Here is a 19,161-nt window from a genome sequence, read left to right on the forward strand (position 1 = left end):
ATCTCTAGGACAGACACGCTCCATTTCGCCCGCAGGGTGAACGGGCAACCGAGCCAAAGGGAATCATTGGCACAAACGCTTCGTGAGCACGGAGCGCAGTGCCCCGGGGGTTGGCGGGGAGCCCGTCCTCCTCACAGCCCTCAGCAGGTCACTCCGCAGGGCCCCGGGGCGCACTGTCCACACAGCAAGGCTCCGCGGGACCACGGAGCCGTCCAGAGTGACCCGGCTTCTCCGTCCGCTGTGCTCCACTCAATCGGAGATGAGGCTCTCAGAGGGAAGTGCCCCCGACTGGGTGGCCTTGCTGCTTGGGGAGCCCCACGTCCCTAGGGGAAGGTGGGGGGTTACCGGGAAGGCATCTGGTAGGTCATCATGACGCTGTCATCTGTGTCGGCCATCAGCAGCCAGACGGGGTCCTGGAGCACGTACTTGATGAAGTGCTCACTTTCCTCCATGTTCGCCTTCGCTTTTGCTTTGTGGTTATTCTCCGAAGAGTCAACGCTTCCGAAGTATTTGCTGGTATGACTCGTGTCGCTGCTGCCTTTAAAAACCCAACACGTGGCGAGTGAGGACCTCTCACATGAAGTTAAACCTCGTGTAACGGCAGTTTTAGGGGGTGAAGAGCTTTACTTGGTCACGAGTGCCTAGGTTGGTAGATTTTCCCTTCTCTTTCCAGGTCTCAAATTATCTGGATAATTCCTGCTAGCACCATGGAGAGGATTCTCTCCCGGGTCAGCCCTGAGAAGTCCAGATGGGGCTGCATCTTAGAAATGCCGCTCCTTTGGGACACCCAGGGGGGCTCCATCAGTTAGGCATCTGACTCTTGATTTTGGCTCAGGTCATGACCTCAGGGTCGTGGGATCGAGCCCCGCATCGAGCTCTGCGTGCTGGGCGTAGAGCCTGCTTAAGATTCTCTCTCCCTCTCCCTCTGCCCCACCTCTGTCCCCCCAGTGGAAATCATGCTCCCTGCTCCTTGACTAGGCCAGGCCATAGAGAAGCTGGTTTTGTAAGCGGGGGGCAGCTGGCCTGGCACACTCTGCCATGAGCCTCCCGCAGGGAGCGAGCCCAGAGAACAGGTGAAGGCGGGGCTCTCAGCCGGCCATTCCAGATCACACCCGAGTGATCCTCCCTGGTAAAGCATACTGCCCACAGCCTAGGTTCACATGAGGGGAGCTAGCTCAGCAAGGGGAACACTACTGGCCCTCCTGGCAGGCCCAGAGAGCCCGAGGGATGGTCCAAGATGGTCCCAAAGGGCCGGCGGGGTGGAAGCCCGCAATGACAGCAATGTCCATAGCGAATTGGTGGAGGGAATGCAGACCGGCAGGGCGGGTGCAGGAGGAAGGAGCCCTCGCCTGCCGGTCCCCACTGTGGCGGGCTCTGGGGAGCCACTTGGAGCACCAGCTGGATGCCCGTGGAGACCTGGTCTGCGCTGGATACTGGGCCCTGAGCACACACAGGCCTGTGGCCTGGGGTGCAGGGAAAGCTGGGGATGCCCAGGGACATGAGGTGACCATCGTGACCAAACAAACGTGAAATCCAGTGACTGAAACATGCCCACGCTCGCAGGATTCGGGTGCTCCCAGCGCCACCAACATACCTGTCCCACTTCTGGATGTATCGCAGCCCAGCGAGCCTGAGCCCAGGAAATCAGAGGTTGCCGAGGCTCCACTCCCAGACGGGGCCGACCCTGTGGCTGAGCACAGATCCTCGTGCAGCAAGAGGTCAAGCAGGCCGCTGGATGTGGAGAGGGCATCGCTGTTCCGGGCGTCTGTGGGTTCCTCACGCTTTGGGAACAGGGAGAAGACAGCAGTCAGGGCTCTGTGTACAGAGCAGGGCTCAGCGCACAGTCAGGGCTCAGTGCACAGAGTGGGGCTCAGCGCACAGAGAGAGGCTCTGCACACAGTCAGGGCTCAGTGCACAGAGTGGGGCTCGGTGCATAGTCAGGGTTCTGAGTACAGAGAGGGGCTTGGTGCACAGAGAGAGGCTCAGCGCACAGAACGGGGCACGGTGCACAGAGCGGGGCTGGGGGGAGCCGCACAGCGCTGTCCGCACAGGGCCGCTCAGGGACAGAGCCAAGTGTGGTCCTCCTTAGGTCACTGGCCCTCCCTTCAGGTGCCAACGAAGAAGGCCAAATGAACACATCCCACGGTTACTGGGACTACAGTAACACCCTTGCTAGTGGTGTCATCTAATAACCGTAATTTTGGGCCAGTCACACCAAAGTCAGTGGTTCTTGGATCCCTGAGAGAAAAGCCTTCGTCCTGATCCCGCACCCCAGCGGCCGCTGCCCCTGGTGCGGTGGGGGTGGGGGGCTCTGGCTTCCCAGAGGGGTCGGCCTTGGTCTGGCAGCATCCTGACCCTCCGACCCTCAGAACCAGAACTGTAGGCCCAGGACCCCAGACACAGGAGTCGGGGGGCCTGGGGCACACAGAGGGCATTCATCTGCGACTGTGAGGTTGCGTTTCCCGTCCCGGGAGCAAGGGCAGGGAGCGCCAACACCCCTCGGCGCTGTCACAACACACAAGTGGTTCATCGGAAGCACAGTCAGTTTCCTGAACCGAACAAGAACTGCACACCAGCGTCCCGTAGGACTTGGGAGGAGGGGCGCAGATGGCCTGGTTTCAGAGCTCCGTCCTCCCCTCCACCCAGGGTGCCCCCACCGCCAGCTTCCCCCTGCTGCCCTCCAAGGGGCCTGCGTTCTGGCATTTAAGCTGACTCTGCTTATCCTTGGAGCTTCAGGTAAAATGTTGGGGCTCGCAACGAGTCATGAAGTCACGTAGGGGTGTTTGGACCCCTGTATTCACCATCAGACACTCCAGCCGGCTTCCTTCCTTTGGATCCCTAAATAATAAAAGGCTCCCACAGGCCTACTCTGATGGGGTCGCTGAACTGGAAGACATTCACGGCCAGCCCGTGTATTTACGTCGCGAGTGGAACCGTCTGGCAGGAGCCGCAAGCGTGTGAGCACCCGCACGAGAGCAGAGCGCGTTTGCCCCCGCTGCCCGCTTTAGAGAAGAAACGGCAGGAAATGCTTACGACTGGCGAGGCCTTTGGCTGCCGGTCCCAGGATGTGGCAGGTCTGCAGTCGGGCCCCGCACCCGCTGTCCCCGCTGTCCCCGAGGCCCCTGTTGCTCCTGCGGCTGCGCTGCTGCCCTCAGGGGCCTCCTCCAGCTGCAGCAGGTTGAGCTGCAGAGGTGAGCTGCCCCGGGACTGGAAGAGCGGAGGAGAGGCTCTGCCCGGGGGCCCAGAGGCGGCCAGCGGGGAGGCCGGGGTGGCTGCACGGGACGCTGCTGGCCCACGCTCCGCCTGAGGACACGTGCATGGCGCTTTGGGGGATGAGGTCCGACCAGGGAGCTCGGGCTGTGAGGCAGGGATCACCTCGGACAGAAAGTTAGCCTGGCCTGGGAAGAAGGCCTGGGGCAGGCTGGGGGTCACCGAAGGGAAGGAGTAGTTGGGTAACACCAACGCCATGACTGGGGCCAAGGGGACAGCGAACGGCGGGTGCTGGACGGCAAATTCGTGCTGGGCATCCATGGGCATGGCGGGCACTGCGAAGCTGGCCTGGGAGGCCAGGGGTGCCGCCACCACCGTCCCTGGTGTGGGCAGGATTCCTGGGGCTGGAAACACGGGCAGGGAGTAAGCAGGCACGGAGGCAGGGAAGAGCGTCCTGGGGCAGCTGGACTGGGACGTGTCCGACGGTGACCAGGCTGTGGTGTTCAGGCCCATCAGTGGGGGCCGGTGGGGCGCAGGCCCCCCAGACCCAGTGCTCTCGGAGGAATGTCGAGGCTTGGCCCGTTTGGACTTCAGTTTTCTGTTCTTCCCGGTTTTTTTCCAAGATGAATCTATTCCAGAGGTATTTCTTAGTCCCGGCACGGCTAAAATAACGGGAAAACACCAGAGTTAAGATATAAACATTTACGTGACTCCTGCTGTGTCCGTTTTCAGACTCGTAGGCTCCCGGAACACAAGGACACCTCCAAGTTCGGCAGTCCTGTGTTTCCAAATGTCAGCCTGAGGCCGCTAGGACCACCATGAGGTGCTCCCTGGCCCTCAGTGAAGTGAGAACAGTCAGGGCAAAATGTTCATAAAACCAGAGTCAACCAATTTTAAGGATTGCCATTAACTGCAAAATCATGTGCCCTGTTTTCCTCTGGTGTTAAAATATCCTTTCTCTTACAAAATAATAGTGATGAAAAGTAGTATTTAAAAGGTCTCATTTGTCCAAAAAGTAAAAAGGCAGGTAAGTCTCTGCTGTTCCCCAACACTGGGTTGTGAAAGCTGAAGGGTTAGACCCCTGATCCCATCTAACCTTATTTTTGAATTTTACAGGCTTCGTCACTACTGTTCCTTAAAGCGCGATGTTTCCTGCTTTGCCTGTCAGATGAAGCCTGGACTCCGGCCTGAGTGGAGGTCAGAGGGTGGAAGGAGCACACACTCTGGGAGCCACCTTCCTTCTCTCTGGTGACCAGTCCTTCTTGAGAGGGCTGGAGGTCTCCACAGGTAGCAGAGGGGACTCTGGGCTTGTGCCCACACCTCCCCTGGACCCGGGCCAGCATGAGCAGTACTTTGGGCTGGGGGGTCATGCCACGCCTGGGATGGGTCCCAGGAACCTCAGTTTCTCCTCTCATGTCACACAGGGTAACTCGGGGCTTCTGCAGCAGGTGTGTGGGGACACCTGTCAGCTGTGCCAAGGGGTGCTCCTTACCTTTGCTCCATGCTGAAGACAAATGGCCAGTCCAAGGCAAAGTGCTAAGTGGGTAGAGGCTTTGTGATTCGGACTCTGTCTGGTATTCTTTCTATAGGAAACCTGTCCTGGTGGGACTAGTGGCTGAAGCACTGGGCTCCTGGGATAGCACATCAGGGTCTAGACAGGGCTGCTGTGGACAGCTGCAGAGTCTGTGCACTGCAAAATCTGCTGGGCCAAAGGGGCAAGAGGGAGCTGGAACTCTGTACTAAGCCAGGCCCACAGGGCGGGTCTGCCCGGGGTAGGAGATGACACCTTTTCCTAATTTCCAAAGAGATTCTCTGTGGCCTGGCGGGTCACCCTAAGTCTGGGGAAGAAGGAGAAAAGGAAAAGACTAGAAAAGACATAATCATTGACAGCATCAGTCTCTTTCACCACTTTGTGGTGTATCTGCCTACAGATGCAGGGGAAGCTGGGTCCTTGTGGTGCATGTGTCTCCTGGGCTCACTAACTCTGATCCCCGTGTCTGGCCTGGGGAGCCCTGGGAAGAGGTGGTGTCTCTGATCAGTCCTGCCCTGTCTATTCTTCTTCACCCCGTGCCCTTCGACCACCTGCTGGCTCTCAGCCTGTAACACTCCCAGGGTCTGTCCTCCAGCCCTGAGGCCGCCCAGCAGGAGGGCACGTCTCCTGGGGAGAAGGGGGCCACTCCCTCCTACGGTGTCCTCAGGAGTCTGACGCCACATGCCCCGTCAGGACCGTGGGCAGGTAGGGCCCCCGGCCCCTCACGGTCACCCAGTGAGAAACGTCTGACGTGGTGGCACTGCGTGCCACGGGGGCCAGCCTGGGACTGTCGCTGCTCTTGATAGCACTGTTCCCCCGGGGACACAGAGGACACCTGTTTCTACTGAAACAGACTGCACGACCGCTAAGTTCCAGCCCGTCTCTAACTGGGGACATTCCACACGTCCACAGGAGCACTGGACTCTGTTCCACCAAGAAGAACGTTTCTAAAATTGGGTTTCGTCACTTACTTCTCTCACTCAACTGCCCCTTGGACTTTTCCTGTAAGTAATAATGGCACCGAGACTGGAAGACATTGAGTTTCCGCATCTCCTTGAACTTGAGCAGGAAGCTCTGCTCCTCCTTCTGGGTGTGGGCGGCCAGCACTTCCTTGGTGAGGCCCAGCGTCCTGAGGGGCTCCTTCTCCGGGCCCAGGACGCACGGCCGGCCGGCCAGAGACTCGGGCCCACTCACAGCGTCTTCCACCAGCTCTGGAACAGAAGACGGGCCCCGGGATTTAAAGCAACGGAAAACCCACACCATGCCTCTGAAGAAGGTAGCCCCTCGCACACGCGTGAGATGCTTCATGCTGCCGCAGCTCGGGGCTGAAATCCGTGCGCGTTCAGGTACCCTCTGAGAAAGTTAACAATCAAGGGCAAAAGACAAGGACAGAAAGCCCCACGGCCTGGGCGGCTCCAGGATCAGTCTTTGAAGCAAACTGAAATGTGGGGTATCTGGGGTTTCAGCCCAACGTTGAAGATGCTGCTCCTGGGCTGTCCTTAGCCTTGAGAGCACGACACACTGCGCTGGCTCAGGGCCCCTGTCCTGGTTCAGGACCCACTGACTCTCTTCCGTGTACTTTCCCCTCACCGTCCCTCTCTTCTCAGCAAAGAACAAATCTGGGTTTCAATCCACCTGTGGGTGTTGTGAAGAACAAGGTAACTCAGGGATGGCACTCTTGGCCGCCCTGCAGGTACGACCTGTCCTGGCTCTTGTCCTCAAACGGGAGGGGGTGGGGACCCTCAGCCCCAAGGAAGGCGGACGCCCAGGACCCCCGCCCGGTCGCCGGGAGGCCCGGTTCAGCACCACCAGGTGGCGCCGGAGCGCGGCGGGGAGGGAGACGGTGCGGCTGCGCCCGCCCCGCTTCTGCGCCCGATCTCTAAGATTCATCGTTAAAAGCAGGCCGCTCCCGACCCGGAGAACAGCGGGCGTACCGAGCTCAGGCTGCGGCTTCTTGTCGCCCACGTGCACGATGGTGCTGCTATAGCTGCACAGGCTGGTGAGGGACGCCACGCTCTCCGCCTTGCCGGGCAGCACCAGCGGCCGCAGGGGCGCGCTAAGCTCCGCGTGGCCGTTCACCCTGGAGGGCGACGCTGTCTCTTTATGGGAGAAAACGGACACAAACACGGAAATGCAATAGAAGCAAACGGCCCGGATAAGAAACACTGCTGTCTGCACGGTGCGCCGAGACCCCGGTGACCCGCTCAGCCTGCTCCCCCAGGCGTGCGACGGCCCCAGGTGTTTAGTCACAGGGGAAGACGGAGAAGACGGAGGCCTGAAATGGACACAAGCATAGTCTCCCAGCCTGCGTCCTCTAAGGGGAGGTGGGCGGCTGGGCAGCTGCAGGCACTCGGGGTCAGCGGCCTCTGACCGGGGCCCGGAGCCCTTCCGCCGGCCCGGGGACAGAGGCCACAGGGCAGCCGGGAGCCCACCCTCTGCTGGGTGCTGGCCAGTGGCTGGCGCCCTCTCCCCGAGGGCCGGGGCAGGGACTGTCCACCACAGCGTTACTGCCCGACGCTAGTGCTCCGTCGACGGCGGGATCCCCGGCTTCTGAGCCCGCTGCTGACCACCGGCAGTACTCACAACGCCTGAGGGGCCCGGGGTGTGAGCTGCCTCGTGGGGTGTGCTAACCTTCAGAGGCCCATGCTCCCCCGAGAGACCACGGAGACAAGACTGCCCAAGAATGACAATGTGAGATGCCCCCAGGCCTCCAGCAACCCCAGCAGGATCCTAGTCTCAAAGTCCCAAACCCCCTTTACCTCTAGCTTGTAAGAAGATTGCTAACTTTTGAGCTACTTTGGTCATTTAAAAACAGCCTACACGCACATACTGTGTCCTTGGAGCTGCTCAGACTTCCTATGGGAGGGGGCAGGGGCTCCGGGCCTTTGATGACACCTGACCCCACAGCGGAGGACCCGAGTTATCGCACGCACGCCGCACAGCTCAAAGCAACAAGACACCTGCGGAATGCAGCCCGGGGCCGGCCACTGCCTGTCGCTTATCGCCGGCCTTCTGCGTCGCCACGCTCACTGGGAACTCACACTTCCTCTTGAGGGTGACCGCCTCACTGCAGCTCTCCAGGTACCTGCGCGGAGGGTCGGAGAGGGCTTCATGGAACACGGGGGCCCCGAGAGGGCGTGAACGAGCCAGGCGGGGGCCGGAAGTGCCCGCACCTGATGACGCTGTCCAGGCAGCTGATCTGCTGGTAGGACCCAGCGGGCGGGTTCCTGCAGCCCAGCTCCTCGGGAGAGCCGCCCGTGGGCAGGCTGGTGCCCGAGCTGTCCTGTTCCACGGGGACAGTTTTCATCTGAGCAGAGGAACTACTTGGTGTTTCTGAAAGAAGGACAAAATAGTTCTTTCAGTTGATGCCTGTTTCCCCCAAAGAGGATTCTCTATTCAGAAAGCATTTTAGTTCCACCTAAACGTCAGGCTGTGATTCTCAGACACAGAAACCCAGTGCCAGCCGGCTCTTCAGGCAGCCCTGCTGGGGCGAGCGCCCCTGTGCCGTCCCCAGAGGGAAGCCGGAGGGCGCTGTCACCAGCTTCCCCCTGGGGCTGTCCCCAGGGTCAGGGACTCAGCACCGGAAAAGGCCAGTTCTTATTGAACTCCTGAAACGTTCGGGGCCAGTAAGATGGCAGATGCTTTACGGTTGATGGATATTCCGTGTCTCGGGGAGGAGAGGACCACCGGAAATGTGAGTCGGCGGTACTAACAATTATGTGTCTCTGGGGCAGCCTGCTGTGGGCACTTCTCTTCCTGCCCTCTGCACACGCACTGCGTGCTATCCCCGAGGGGCCCTTAGGGGCAGAGCCGTGTCCGGCTCCCCAGTGTGTCCCCAAAACCCACACGGACTGCAGCGTGCAGCATGGCCACTGGGGGCAAAGTGCACCCCCACACGTCCCGAAGGCCAAAATTCCTGGTGAAGAAGAGGCTTGGGGCAGCCGCCGGAGGAGGTAAGCCCTGAGTGCAAGGGATGAGCCAGAGCCCACCAGAGGGAGAGGTCGCGGTGAGCCCAGGCACGAGGGTGGCAAGTCACAACGTGGTGAGGCGGGCTCAGGCGGTGGGGGGTGGCGGACAGCCCCCTGTGCCTTTGGCTCCCCAGGAGAGGGGGGCCCATGAGCAAAGCTGGTGCTGTCCACCTGGACACTTCATTCACACGTATGAACGTTGTGGGTTGGCTGGGCAGCCCCCCGAGGTAAGCGTGTGCACGTGCTCACAAGAGTGTAAGCACCAACCCTCCGGCCACTACGCAGAGCAAGAACAGGGGCCGTGGGGGCAGACAGGCACGCCTTGGCCACACCTCAACAGGGGTAGAGGGCGCCGGGTGCGCGCCGGTCAGCGAGACTGACGGACTGGAGGCCCACGCTGCCCCACGTTGTCACAGAGCCGGGCTGCCGAGCAAGGGAGGGGATGCAGCGTGCTTCAAAGGTCAATTTCCTGCCATCCAGAGTGAAAGTCAAACCGGGTCCCTCTAGCCATCTTGCCACACTAACGTTTTCTTACAGAAATGGAGAGAAAGTTTTTACCTGCCGCAGATTTTTCCTTTTGTTCTCCAGATTCCCCAGGATGACTTTTGTTTTTGACGTTGCCACTGTTTTTACAAATTTCCTTGAAGAGAAACAAAGGGACACGTTATTCCCCCTAGGAGGCCCTGCAGTGGTTCAGCCTGTCCCCGCAGTGAGGACAGCCGCAGAAATCCCCGCGACGCAGAAGCAAGTTCTGAAGGAGAAATCTGAGCGAGGCAGGGCTGGAGAAAACGCGTTTGGCCATCTCAAGAACGCAGAGCGACGTGCAAGGTTATGATTTTGTGACGTCTTCACTCTGGCTTGATTGCCTGCTTTAAGTCATTTTCACCCAAACTGTAGCCACAGCTCTTGGCTGCTCCCCCCTTGGAGAGTAGAGGGTAAGGCCCGAGTGAGCAGGGTTCCGAGAGTGGGCGGCCGGGGCTCTGCGGGCTCTGTGGCTCCCGGGCGTCCCCGTCTCCCCGGGACAGGGACAGATAGGGGCAGAAGGTGACTTACGGTCCTCCTCCGGCGGGAGTGCTCGTGACCGTTGCTGTCGCTGGAGGAGGTCTGGCTCATGAGGTGCTCGTGGGACCCGTTGCTGCCCAGGCTCCCGTAGCCACTGGAGCCGCTGTGGGGGACGGGCTGGGGGACAGCAGACAGGGAGGCCTTGGATGGGGTTGGGGGACGCGGCTGGTGCTGCGGGGTCAGTGTCCCCCAACACGCCCATCTCGCAGAGAGGCTGCCCCCTGCCCGGCGAGGACAAGGTGGGGCTGGGCTGGCGCCAGGCTCAGGCTGTGGGGCGCACCCGGGTCCCAGCCACGGGAGACCCCCCGCGAGAGGATTCATTCACCGCTCTCCCTCAGCTCACACGGCGTGGCCAGTCCGGGGTCTACCCAGGGGTTTTAGGAACACAGAAGGCGCACTGTGGTTTTGCCGCAGTCTAAGGAGGAGGAGCAGAGCTGCCCAGCCGGGGGGACTGGTGCTCGTGCTAAGTCTGCTTGAGTGCTGCGTCCCCAGGAACAGAAACAAAGTATCCTCATGCCCCCCAGGTCCCGGCACGGTGACCCCCTCCCACCCAGCACGCCTGTGGGGGCCACGAGTGGGCTGGCAGCAGGGCCTCGGGGGTGGACTCGGGGGCTGGGTGTGGCTTTCAGTCGCTTGCTCAGGGCTACAATTCAGACACAGGCACCCCAAATATGCAAGGGGGGCACTGCTCCCAACTGTGCAAGCCGCAGGCGTGCCCGACGGTCCGGGCCCAGGCCGCGGGCACCAGGGGTGCAGGGTGGAGCTGGACGGAGTGCGATGGCCCCCCCGGCTCTCCGGGCCACTTACACGGGGGGCAGGGGCGTGCAGGCCGTGAATACCCACCTGTAGCAGCAGCCGGTGGATCTGCTCCGTGAGCCCCTGAATGCCGGGGTGCAGGTCCTTCTCCTCCACAGGCGACTGAGCCGAGAACACGTCCTCATTCAAAGGGCCCCTGCGCGGTTTTCACTGGTCTGTTAGTTGGCCCCGTGCTGCACAGCCCGGCCAGGCTTGCCTCCTCCCTGCAGACCCCTGGGCTGCTACCTGCCCACTCACTACCTCCTCCCTTCCGCCCACTGCTCTGCTGCATGAGGTCCCTCCCACCTGGGGGCACAGGTATGTGGCAGGAGCTGGCTTGGGTCCTGGTCACCCTGTCCTGCACCATGCCACCTGCCGGTGGGGAAGCAAGGGTGCCCGAGCTGCGCGGGGCACTGGGAGCACTCACACCCTGACTCTGTGTCTGCCGATGATGAAGGAGATCTTTCTGCTCCACGGGTTGATGAAGCTGGACCAGCTGGTGTCCAGGGTGACGTACTCGCCATTCCGTGCACGGAACCGAATAGGAGAATAGTTGAAAGGCTGCCCACCGGACTGCACAACTGCGAGAGTGGGAGCCACGTGGGCGTGAGGACAAGTGGCTGGTGCTCTCGGCAAGAGGAGAGCTGAGGTGCACTCCATTCTGGAATCAGCTCAGAACTTTCAGAGATGCCAACCTCCTCAACACTATGGCTTTCAACCCCCTGCTTTGCTTTAAATTGCAACAGTGGGCTGTTTCCAGAAGTGCCACCACATATTTCAGGACACACATCTCTGTTAGCCTTGACTGGTCTTCTCCAGGGGATGCTCAGTGTCCCCTGTGTCTGCGAGGCCTGGGCTTGGTGGGGACACGGGTCATCCACTCCCCTGGCCTGGTCAGTGTCTCTGCCACCACAGCGGAACCTGCACCCCCCCCCCCCGCCAGGGAAGCCAACAGTAAGAGCAGGGTGCCAAAGATTCAGGTCCCACAAAGGGACCCGCAGGAGAGGACTACTCTTGACTGACGGAGCTGGGGCTCAGACACAGAGCCAGGGCACCCATCCCCACATGCTGGTAACTGATTTGACCCGTGTACACTGGGTGCTGACCTCAGTATTTACCATGAAAAGGGGACCTACTCTTTTTGTGGATGGTGAGCATCAAAGGCCTGTCACTGGGGTGAAGCTGCACGAGCATGGGGGTCTCGATCAGGTCCTGAGGTAGGTAGCCCAGGAGGGGGACCGCCCTGCAAGGCAAGCAGACACACAGGGGCTCAGCTGCAGCTCCTGCCCAGCCTCAGCCGCACGGCTGCCCTTCGGGACACACTCCAGAATACCGCCTCCTCCAGGCTGGGCAGCAGACCATCTCCAAGAACCTCCTGCTCATTGGGAACAAGAGACAGACTCCAAATTCCCCAAAGATCAAGGTTTGGGAATTAGGCTAACAGAGAACAGTCTTTCAATTAATTAGCAAATAAAAGCCCCCCCCCAGGTCTGTGATAGAAAACTAGGCCCTACCAGGCCTGGCCCAGCAGAGGCTCAGGGCTTAGCTCCTGAAGGAATAAGTCATGATCATGTTTTTGCTGCTCCTCTTTTCAGATCTTTTCTTTCTTCGTGTCATTTGTAAGTTCGGCCAGATGTGGCTGGCAGGGTTTTTTTTTTTTTTTTTTTTTAAGTGTTGCCTGGATTCTGGAAAACTCTGTGTGCCTCCTTTCTAGTTCCAGAGGGTTCCCTTCTCCTATTACTTTGGCCACTGGGTCTAGTCCCGCGGGGTCAACGCAGGCTGGGAGCCTTCGTTCTTCTCCTGCAGCTGCTGGGAGAAGGTTTTGGGGTGAACTTCTGAGTGCCCCTTCTGCCTCTGTGTCGGGCGTCCTCTGCCCACTCAGCCACCGTTCCCTCCTCTGAGCTGCGTCTCAGCCTCCCCCTGGTGGCCAGTCTTCCTGCATCTGAACTGATGCTCCCTCAAACTCTTCTGCTCAAGTGCAAGGACATTCTCCAAGTCTTTAGAGCAAAGCTTGCTCGTTCCCAGTAGAATGGAACTTTCTTGTGGGCCCGGTGTTATTATTTGATTTTCTCCTCCTGGTCCAAAACACACTCCAGGCCTGTGTTTTCCTTTGACAGGACGTACAAAATGTTCCTGGCGCCCTTTCAGGTCAAGGCTTGGTGAGGGTGGGGGGAAGGAGGAGGAAAGAGAAGGAGAGGAGGAGGAAGGGGAGGAGGAGAAAGAGGCAGAAGAGGGGGACAGGAGGAAGAAAGAAAGGGGGAAGGAGGAGGAGGGGGAAGAGGGAGAGAGGAAGGGAAGGTGCAGAAGGGAGGGGAGGAGGAAGGAAGGGGGAGGGTAGGAAGGAGTCCTGGCCACCTGCCCAGCTGCCCTGTGCTCCGTGGGCTGGGCCACCCACAAGGCTTCGCTAAGGAAGGCTCTGCAGACCGTGGGCCCCACACCATGTGCGCCGGCTCACTAAGCTCTGAGCACGACACCTGTGGCGGCTTGCAGGCAGGCGCTCTCAGACTTCCGGAGGAATAAAAAATTATCCTGGGTTTGCTTTCAGAATGCAGCTCCCCTGGAGCGCCTGGGTGGCTCAGTCGTTAAGCGTCTGCCTTCGGCTCAGGTCATGATCCCAGGGTCCTGGGATCGAGCCCCGCATCGGGCTCCCTGCTCTACGGGAAGCCTGCTTCTCCCTCTCCCACTCCCCCTGCTTGTGTTCCCTCTCTAGCGGTCTCTCTCTGTCAAATAAATAAAAAAATCTTAAAAAAAAAAAAAAAAAGAATGCAGCTCCCCGGGCCCACCCTCCAAGACCCTGCTGGAGAGGGCTGGGCGGGGCCCAGGAACCTGTACCTCGAAACCCCGTCTCTCTGGCAGTTCTGCCACAGGTGGTGAGCAGAACACCCCTGAGCGGCCGGAGCAGGAGGCTGATGCTTCCCTGGCTGCCCGGGAGCAGCTCTTTCCCAGGAGGCTCTGTGGCCTGTGTCCAGGGTGGGTACCTGGTGGCCCTGAGCCAGGTGTAGGCAGTGCGGTGGACTGGATCCTCGATAGCATCTATGGAGGCCACCCTGGCCCATCTGAGAAAGGCCAGAGTGCTAGTACGTCTAGGTCCACTTCCAGTGGGTCTTCTGAGGAAAGCTCTTCCCCACCCCTGCCCACAGCCAGCAGCATTTCCTGTTGCATGCAGGGGGAGCTGGGGGAAGGTGCACCACGGGACTTGGCCCAAAGCCGGCCAACCCAGAACGCTCTCAGGACGGCAGTGCTCCCAACTCCAACAAGAACCATCTGCACCAGCTAGAGCTCCTTGGGCGGGAGACCGAGCGACGCTCTGGGCAGGAATGAGGTGACCCCCACCCCCAGCCCTGGGAGCCGTCTGTGGTATACAGGCCGGAGGACGCATCTCTGCTGGGATCCTGCCAATGGCGTCTCCAGCTTCAGTCCTAGCTCTGTCCCAACCACACCGTCCCTGGCTGTACCATCCTTTACTCATGTGCGATTTTGAAATGGGTTTCAATAGGATAATACAGACAGACTCAATGAGAACAATTACCAGCTCCCCAGAATGCCCCATTTACACAATATTCACATCTCAGGAGATTTTTAGTGCAATTCTAGAATTATTTCATTGCCTACAGTTCAACATCGTTGTGGATTATCACCTAAGTAAAACTAACTAACAGCCTTCGCTTTAGCTACGTAGCTTCAATGTCAAAATCATGAACATTCATTGAGCTTTACTTAATGGCCACCAAGTAACCACTAAGATCATGATGAAACGCTAACCAGCATGTGACTAGTCTGCTGAAACAAAGGGTACAGTACTGACTCAAGACAAGCACCATGCAAGAGCGGGGGCCGGCGGACGGGCCAGCGCCACAGCGTGCTTACCGTTCGTCCACGTCCTGGAACAGACAATTTGGTGTATGTGTGGTCGTAAAAATTCTCTTTTCAGGAGGAATTCTAGGGGCTGAAAGAATAGAATTTTATACAAGTTTCTAAGAAATGCACACTTAGCACAGTTCTATTATAGCTACTAGAAAATACCACGTAGATTCGGACGGATGGGCAGCGAAGGAAGAAAATTAACAAGTGGACCCTTTACAACAGAGCCCACTGCACAGGAAACAGACCCTACGCTAGATGACCACCAGCCAGCCTTCTCAACTTCCTTCTGGGTGGGTTTAGTCTAGAAAGCTGAGAATTGCCACATTCACAGAACCATGTGGTGATGCATAAGCTTCTCTCAGCAAAATCATGCTGGAAGGCCAACTTCATGATTTTTAAGATCCAACGAGAGTGAGCTGAACAAATTGTTTTTAAAAAATGAGTTAAGTATTTAGATTCAAAATTCTCAGCAAATACCATTGTACTGGGGACTTCACAGTTTCTAGGGTGGGCAAAGGTGGTAGAGTAATTTGCGTTAAGGGATTCATCTATCCAGAATTTCCCTCAACCACCAAATTCATGGACAAAACACTCAAAATTCCAAAGCTTCATCCTTGAAGGAGACTCAGATCATATTGGGGAGTAACTTGTTGAAATCTAAGTAACCCCTCTAAATCTTTATTGAATATTTGGAAGAGAACATCCGATATGAATGAACTCACCAAACATTTCCATCAGTTTTAAGAAATGACCTCGTTAACCACTGAGACGAGGTTGGGAATACAGTGAAACATGGACCGAACTGGGTGCCCGGGGTTCGGCAGTTACAGACGCTGCCTGCCCTCTGAGAATTCTGACGTCAGTGTGGCTGGGTTGCCAGGCTGAGGAGGGTTCCCTGCCAAGTACAGTGGCCGGTACCGCACGAGGACCACGTCACAATGCCGTTCAGCGGGAGGGGTCGCCGGAAGGATGGAATCAGGGTGGCTGAGTGCCTTGGGGCTCTTTGGGCTTCAGGGAAAGCCCAGATTTGGCAGGTTTTTTGGGAGGAGTGGCCTGAGAAGCTGGTAGGACCGGGGACGGACAGGTGGTGGGATAAGCCTGCTGGGATGACTGGCTTTCTACACATAGAGGAGGGGAGGAGCAGGCAGGAGCAAAGACTGGGAGTCGGGCGGCCAGCCAGCCTGCAGAAGCCAGTGTGTGTGGAGAGGATGGGGAAAGCACTGGAAGGTAGATGGGCCGAGGTGGGGAGGGAGGGGCATGGTTTGGGTTCTGAGCAGGTGGGGGTGCCCCTGCACTCTTCCAGGCATGGGGGTGCATGGGGGTGGGAGGGGCTTGGGGACCTGGTGGTGAGGGCCATTCTCACCAACAGATGGGAGGCAGTGGCTGCGGAAGGGGGCAGGGCACCCAGGTCACAGCAACGGGCTGGTCACAGGTGGGAGATGCCGGCACCTGGACCCGGTAATAGACGCGGGGAGGTGGTTTGGCAGCGGCTATGGGGAGGGCCAGGTGACAGAGGTGGGTGTGCGTCTAGAGGGAGAAGGAGACCCTCCCAAGGCTGGGGTTGAGGCCAGGGCTGGCAGCCTTGCTGACATTAGGTGGGAGCCAGGGGCGTCACCGAGGGACCAGACGGAGCCGGTGCCCACCTGGGCGGGCAGTTACCTTCGTAGCCCGAGTGCACTCTCTCGGCCAGCAGCACGCAGCAGAGCTGGCCCCCGGCGCCCTGCAGGTCCCGCACCTTGACCAGGTAAGGCGTCATGCGGAACGGGTGGTAGCGAATCTCGTTCTCGTGGTTCTTCCCAACACTGCGGAGGAGGGCCCAGGTTTGCAATTATGACAGAAGGAATTGACCTTTTTTGCTAGTCACCTCTCCCTCAGTAGCGGCTGTTTCCAAAGCAGTACAGAAGCCTGTGACAGAGCCAGGCTCCTCGCTCGGGGACCCGGACCTGGGTGTGCTGGCCTGGGCCTGCGATCTGGGCTCCCGCCCCGCTCGCTCAGGGCAGACCGAAGAGTGAACAGCCCTGGGCAGTGGGAGGTCTTCCGGGAGCCCTTCTCTAGAGCATTTCAATCAGGAAAAGGACATTGCTTCACCGGTGAGGCCCCATCTTCTGAGAGCGCCAGGACCTGGCCAGGGGTTACTCCTGACCCTGCAGCTGGACGCTCAAGCAGTCACCTTGTTTCGGGCAAAAAGCCTGCTGCTGGGGAAGCTGTGGGCTCTCCCTGGGAAAATGCACACTTGAACTAAAGGCTGCATGTGCATTTTGGGTCCTCCCTGGGGGACATGCCTTCCCAGGGAGGGGCCCTCGGGCAGCTTCCCAGGTGACGGACACCAAGTCTAGGCTCCCCAGGCTCTTCTTGAGGAGCAGTGAAATCACCCCACTGCTGACCAGGCTGTCTTAACGCCTTGTGCACATTTTAAATCAGCTTATGGAAATGGTGTTTTCACACAGACTTTTTAGGAATATGCATGCTGCCTGGTAGGGGGTGCTCCTGCAGGGCCTCTACCCTGAAGAGCAGGGGTGTAGAGGGGCACGGGGGGTCACAGCCCAGCAGGAACTGGGTGGGGGGGCCACTCCTACATCTCCTCACAAGAGGTGCTCAGGAGAAAATGTTTGTGCCATTACCAGCTTGGGATCACCTGTCCCAGGCTTACCTCACACGGCAGAAGAAAGATTTCTCCTCCATGCATTCTTGAGTAAATGAATCTAAGAGAGAGAGCCCAAAGTCAGCCATCCGAGGGCACAACACAGTACAGAGCGCACTCTACTTCCCCCAAGCTACAGAGAAGCCGCAGAACCCAGAGTCAGGGCGTGAATGCATATTTACGCAAACACAAAGCGAAGCCCTTAGAGATCACTTATTACAGTTCTGACGAAAATCAAACCTATTTCATGAATGCAGCACGTACCAAATTACGGAATGCTAAAAGCTTATTGCCAGAAGTTTACCAGTTTTGGAATGGTTCACAGGCCACCACAAACACACCAACTAATTAACAATTTAACTCTGGGAGACGTACTGACTGATGGGCAGAATTTTTGCATGTAAAGCCCTAAACATTTCAACCTATGTATTTTGGGGGATATTCAGTTCTAATAGAAGCAACTCAGGTAATTTCAAAGTTTACACCAATCTTTTTGCTAAAATATTAACCTATTTCAAAATCTGAAACACCTAGCAAAAGCACGATGTCACTTGGGCGGCGTCATCAGAGATTAGGAAATGGTGTTTTCACAATATATGATTTTTTTAAAAAGAAATCTTAGACGTTGATCTTTCACATAAAGTTTCCTCTGTTCAAAAGAAGAAAGAGAAGTAGGAAATCACTAGTTAGGGAAAATGGTATAAAATTGCCGGCCTGGAAAGGCCTTGAAGAAGTCACCTGGTCCTTCTTTTTCACTCAGACAAAAATTCAGTGGCAGCCATCCCAGGCAGACGGTGCTGGCCTGTCCGAGCCGTAAACCCACGTGCGGAGTGATGTCCCTTCCACGCAGTGACCTACGGGTTCTCGTGACATGCACTGCAAGCTTTAGTGACCTGACTGTGGACAGTCCTCGGCTGGGAATTCTGGGAGAAGGCGGGCGGCTCTATATCCAAAACCAAAAGCGAGCATCTCTTTTCGTGAGTCAGCCCTAAAGCAAACGCCCAGGCTGTTTCAGGAAGGTACAGTCAGGGAACGGTGGTGGTGGCCGTGGGCGGTGGCCGAGTGGCGGCCCAGGCGGCGGCTGACTACAAGCAGGAGGTGGAGCTGACTACACGCGGCGGAGAGGGACCCACGATCAAGGAGGCGGTGGGAGTGGGGGTGAGGTGCATCTGATGTGAGCAGGGATGCGGACCCCTGAGCCAAGGGCAAAACGGGGACCAGTTCTGGATGATGCGGCCTCACGACTGAGGTCACGCCTGTCTGGGGTGACTCCCAGGCCCACTGTTTCCCGTCACCTCTCCTGGCTGCTGAGCGTTTCTGCCCACTCGTTCACCTTCAGCTCCCAGTGACCAGAGCCCAGTGAGGGGCAGGCAGACAGACGCCGCCGGACTCACACGTCAAGAGCGGGCTTCTGCTGGCCGCCCTGCTCTCTGAAAGCATTGGGGGGTGGGTGGCTGCAGGGAAGGCCTGAGCTGGTCTGGTACCTTCTGCCAGGATCCCGCGCAACATTTCTGCTGAGACTCATCTGATCGACCTTCCCTCCTGCTCCTACTTATGGGCAAGGCCTGCACTGGCCACGGTAAGAGCTCCCAGCCTTCCGGACCCCAAGCCTCCCGGTCATGTGGGAGGAGGGGGACAAGGACACGCCGCGGAGAACTGCAAGAGGCCGGCTGCCGCAGCAGGGCGGCCAGGCCGGGCCCAGGAGCCAGACACGAGGCGGGGCACGCAGTGGACGCGCCGCATGGCCTGCGGCCCCGAAGCAGCGGCCGCCGGGCAGATGGGAGCCCGACGCGCCTGGAAAGCTGCTGGTTTGAGCACAGGGACAGGAGGACATCACCGTCTGCCTGCGCGAAGCTGCGCACAGCCAGGGGAGGAGCACTCCCTGGCCACCCCGATGTCAGCGCAGCCGAAGCGGGGCCTGGCCTCCGCCTGCCCGCCTTCCCCGCGCTCCGTGGGCTCACGTCCGACGCCAGCGTCTCACGACAGCCTCGCTTCTAAAATGCCTAACGTTTCTTAAAGTCTTCTGAAACGGGTTTCCCTCTCCGAAATTTGTGAAAAGACTACTCTTCTCAGTTTATCCTGAACAAGCA

General features: G+C 58.5%; 1 protein-coding gene across 4 annotated transcripts in view; it reads right to left on the reverse strand.

The window, feature by feature from the left end:
• The window catches only part of PER2 (period circadian regulator 2), a 39,604-nt gene that overhangs the window by 4,905 nt on the left and 15,538 nt on the right, over positions 1-19,161 (reverse strand). For all 4 annotated transcript variants that reach the window (XR_013447441.1, XM_078071538.1, XM_036086468.2 and 1 more), the window contains 15 exons: positions 17,081-17,132; positions 16,090-16,232; positions 14,434-14,512; positions 11,703-11,809; positions 10,994-11,147; positions 10,615-10,723; positions 9,763-9,888; positions 9,268-9,349; positions 7,915-8,074; positions 7,702-7,826; positions 6,676-6,840; positions 5,713-5,952; positions 3,034-3,872; positions 1,595-1,781; positions 346-538 (listed from right to left, as the gene is read on the reverse strand). Coding sequence is in view for 3 of the 4 variants with exons in the window: in XM_078071538.1 (XP_077927664.1) it covers positions 346-538; positions 1,595-1,781; positions 3,034-3,872; positions 5,713-5,952; positions 6,676-6,840; positions 7,702-7,826; positions 7,915-8,074; positions 9,268-9,349; positions 9,763-9,888; positions 10,615-10,723; positions 10,994-11,147; positions 11,703-11,809; positions 14,434-14,512; positions 16,090-16,232; positions 17,081-17,132 (2,761 nt within the window). In the remaining variant the exon portion in view is untranslated. The remainder of the gene's footprint in view (positions 1-345; positions 539-1,594; positions 1,782-3,033; positions 3,873-5,712; positions 5,953-6,675; positions 6,841-7,701; positions 7,827-7,914; positions 8,075-9,267; positions 9,350-9,762; positions 9,889-10,614; positions 10,724-10,993; positions 11,148-11,702; positions 11,810-14,433; positions 14,513-16,089; positions 16,233-17,080; positions 17,133-19,161) is intronic.

The sequence above is a fragment of the Halichoerus grypus genome, chromosome 4, assembly GCF_964656455.1.
Source record: "Halichoerus grypus chromosome 4, mHalGry1.hap1.1, whole genome shotgun sequence".
NCBI classification, from domain to species: Eukaryota; Metazoa; Chordata; class Mammalia; order Carnivora; family Phocidae; genus Halichoerus; species Halichoerus grypus.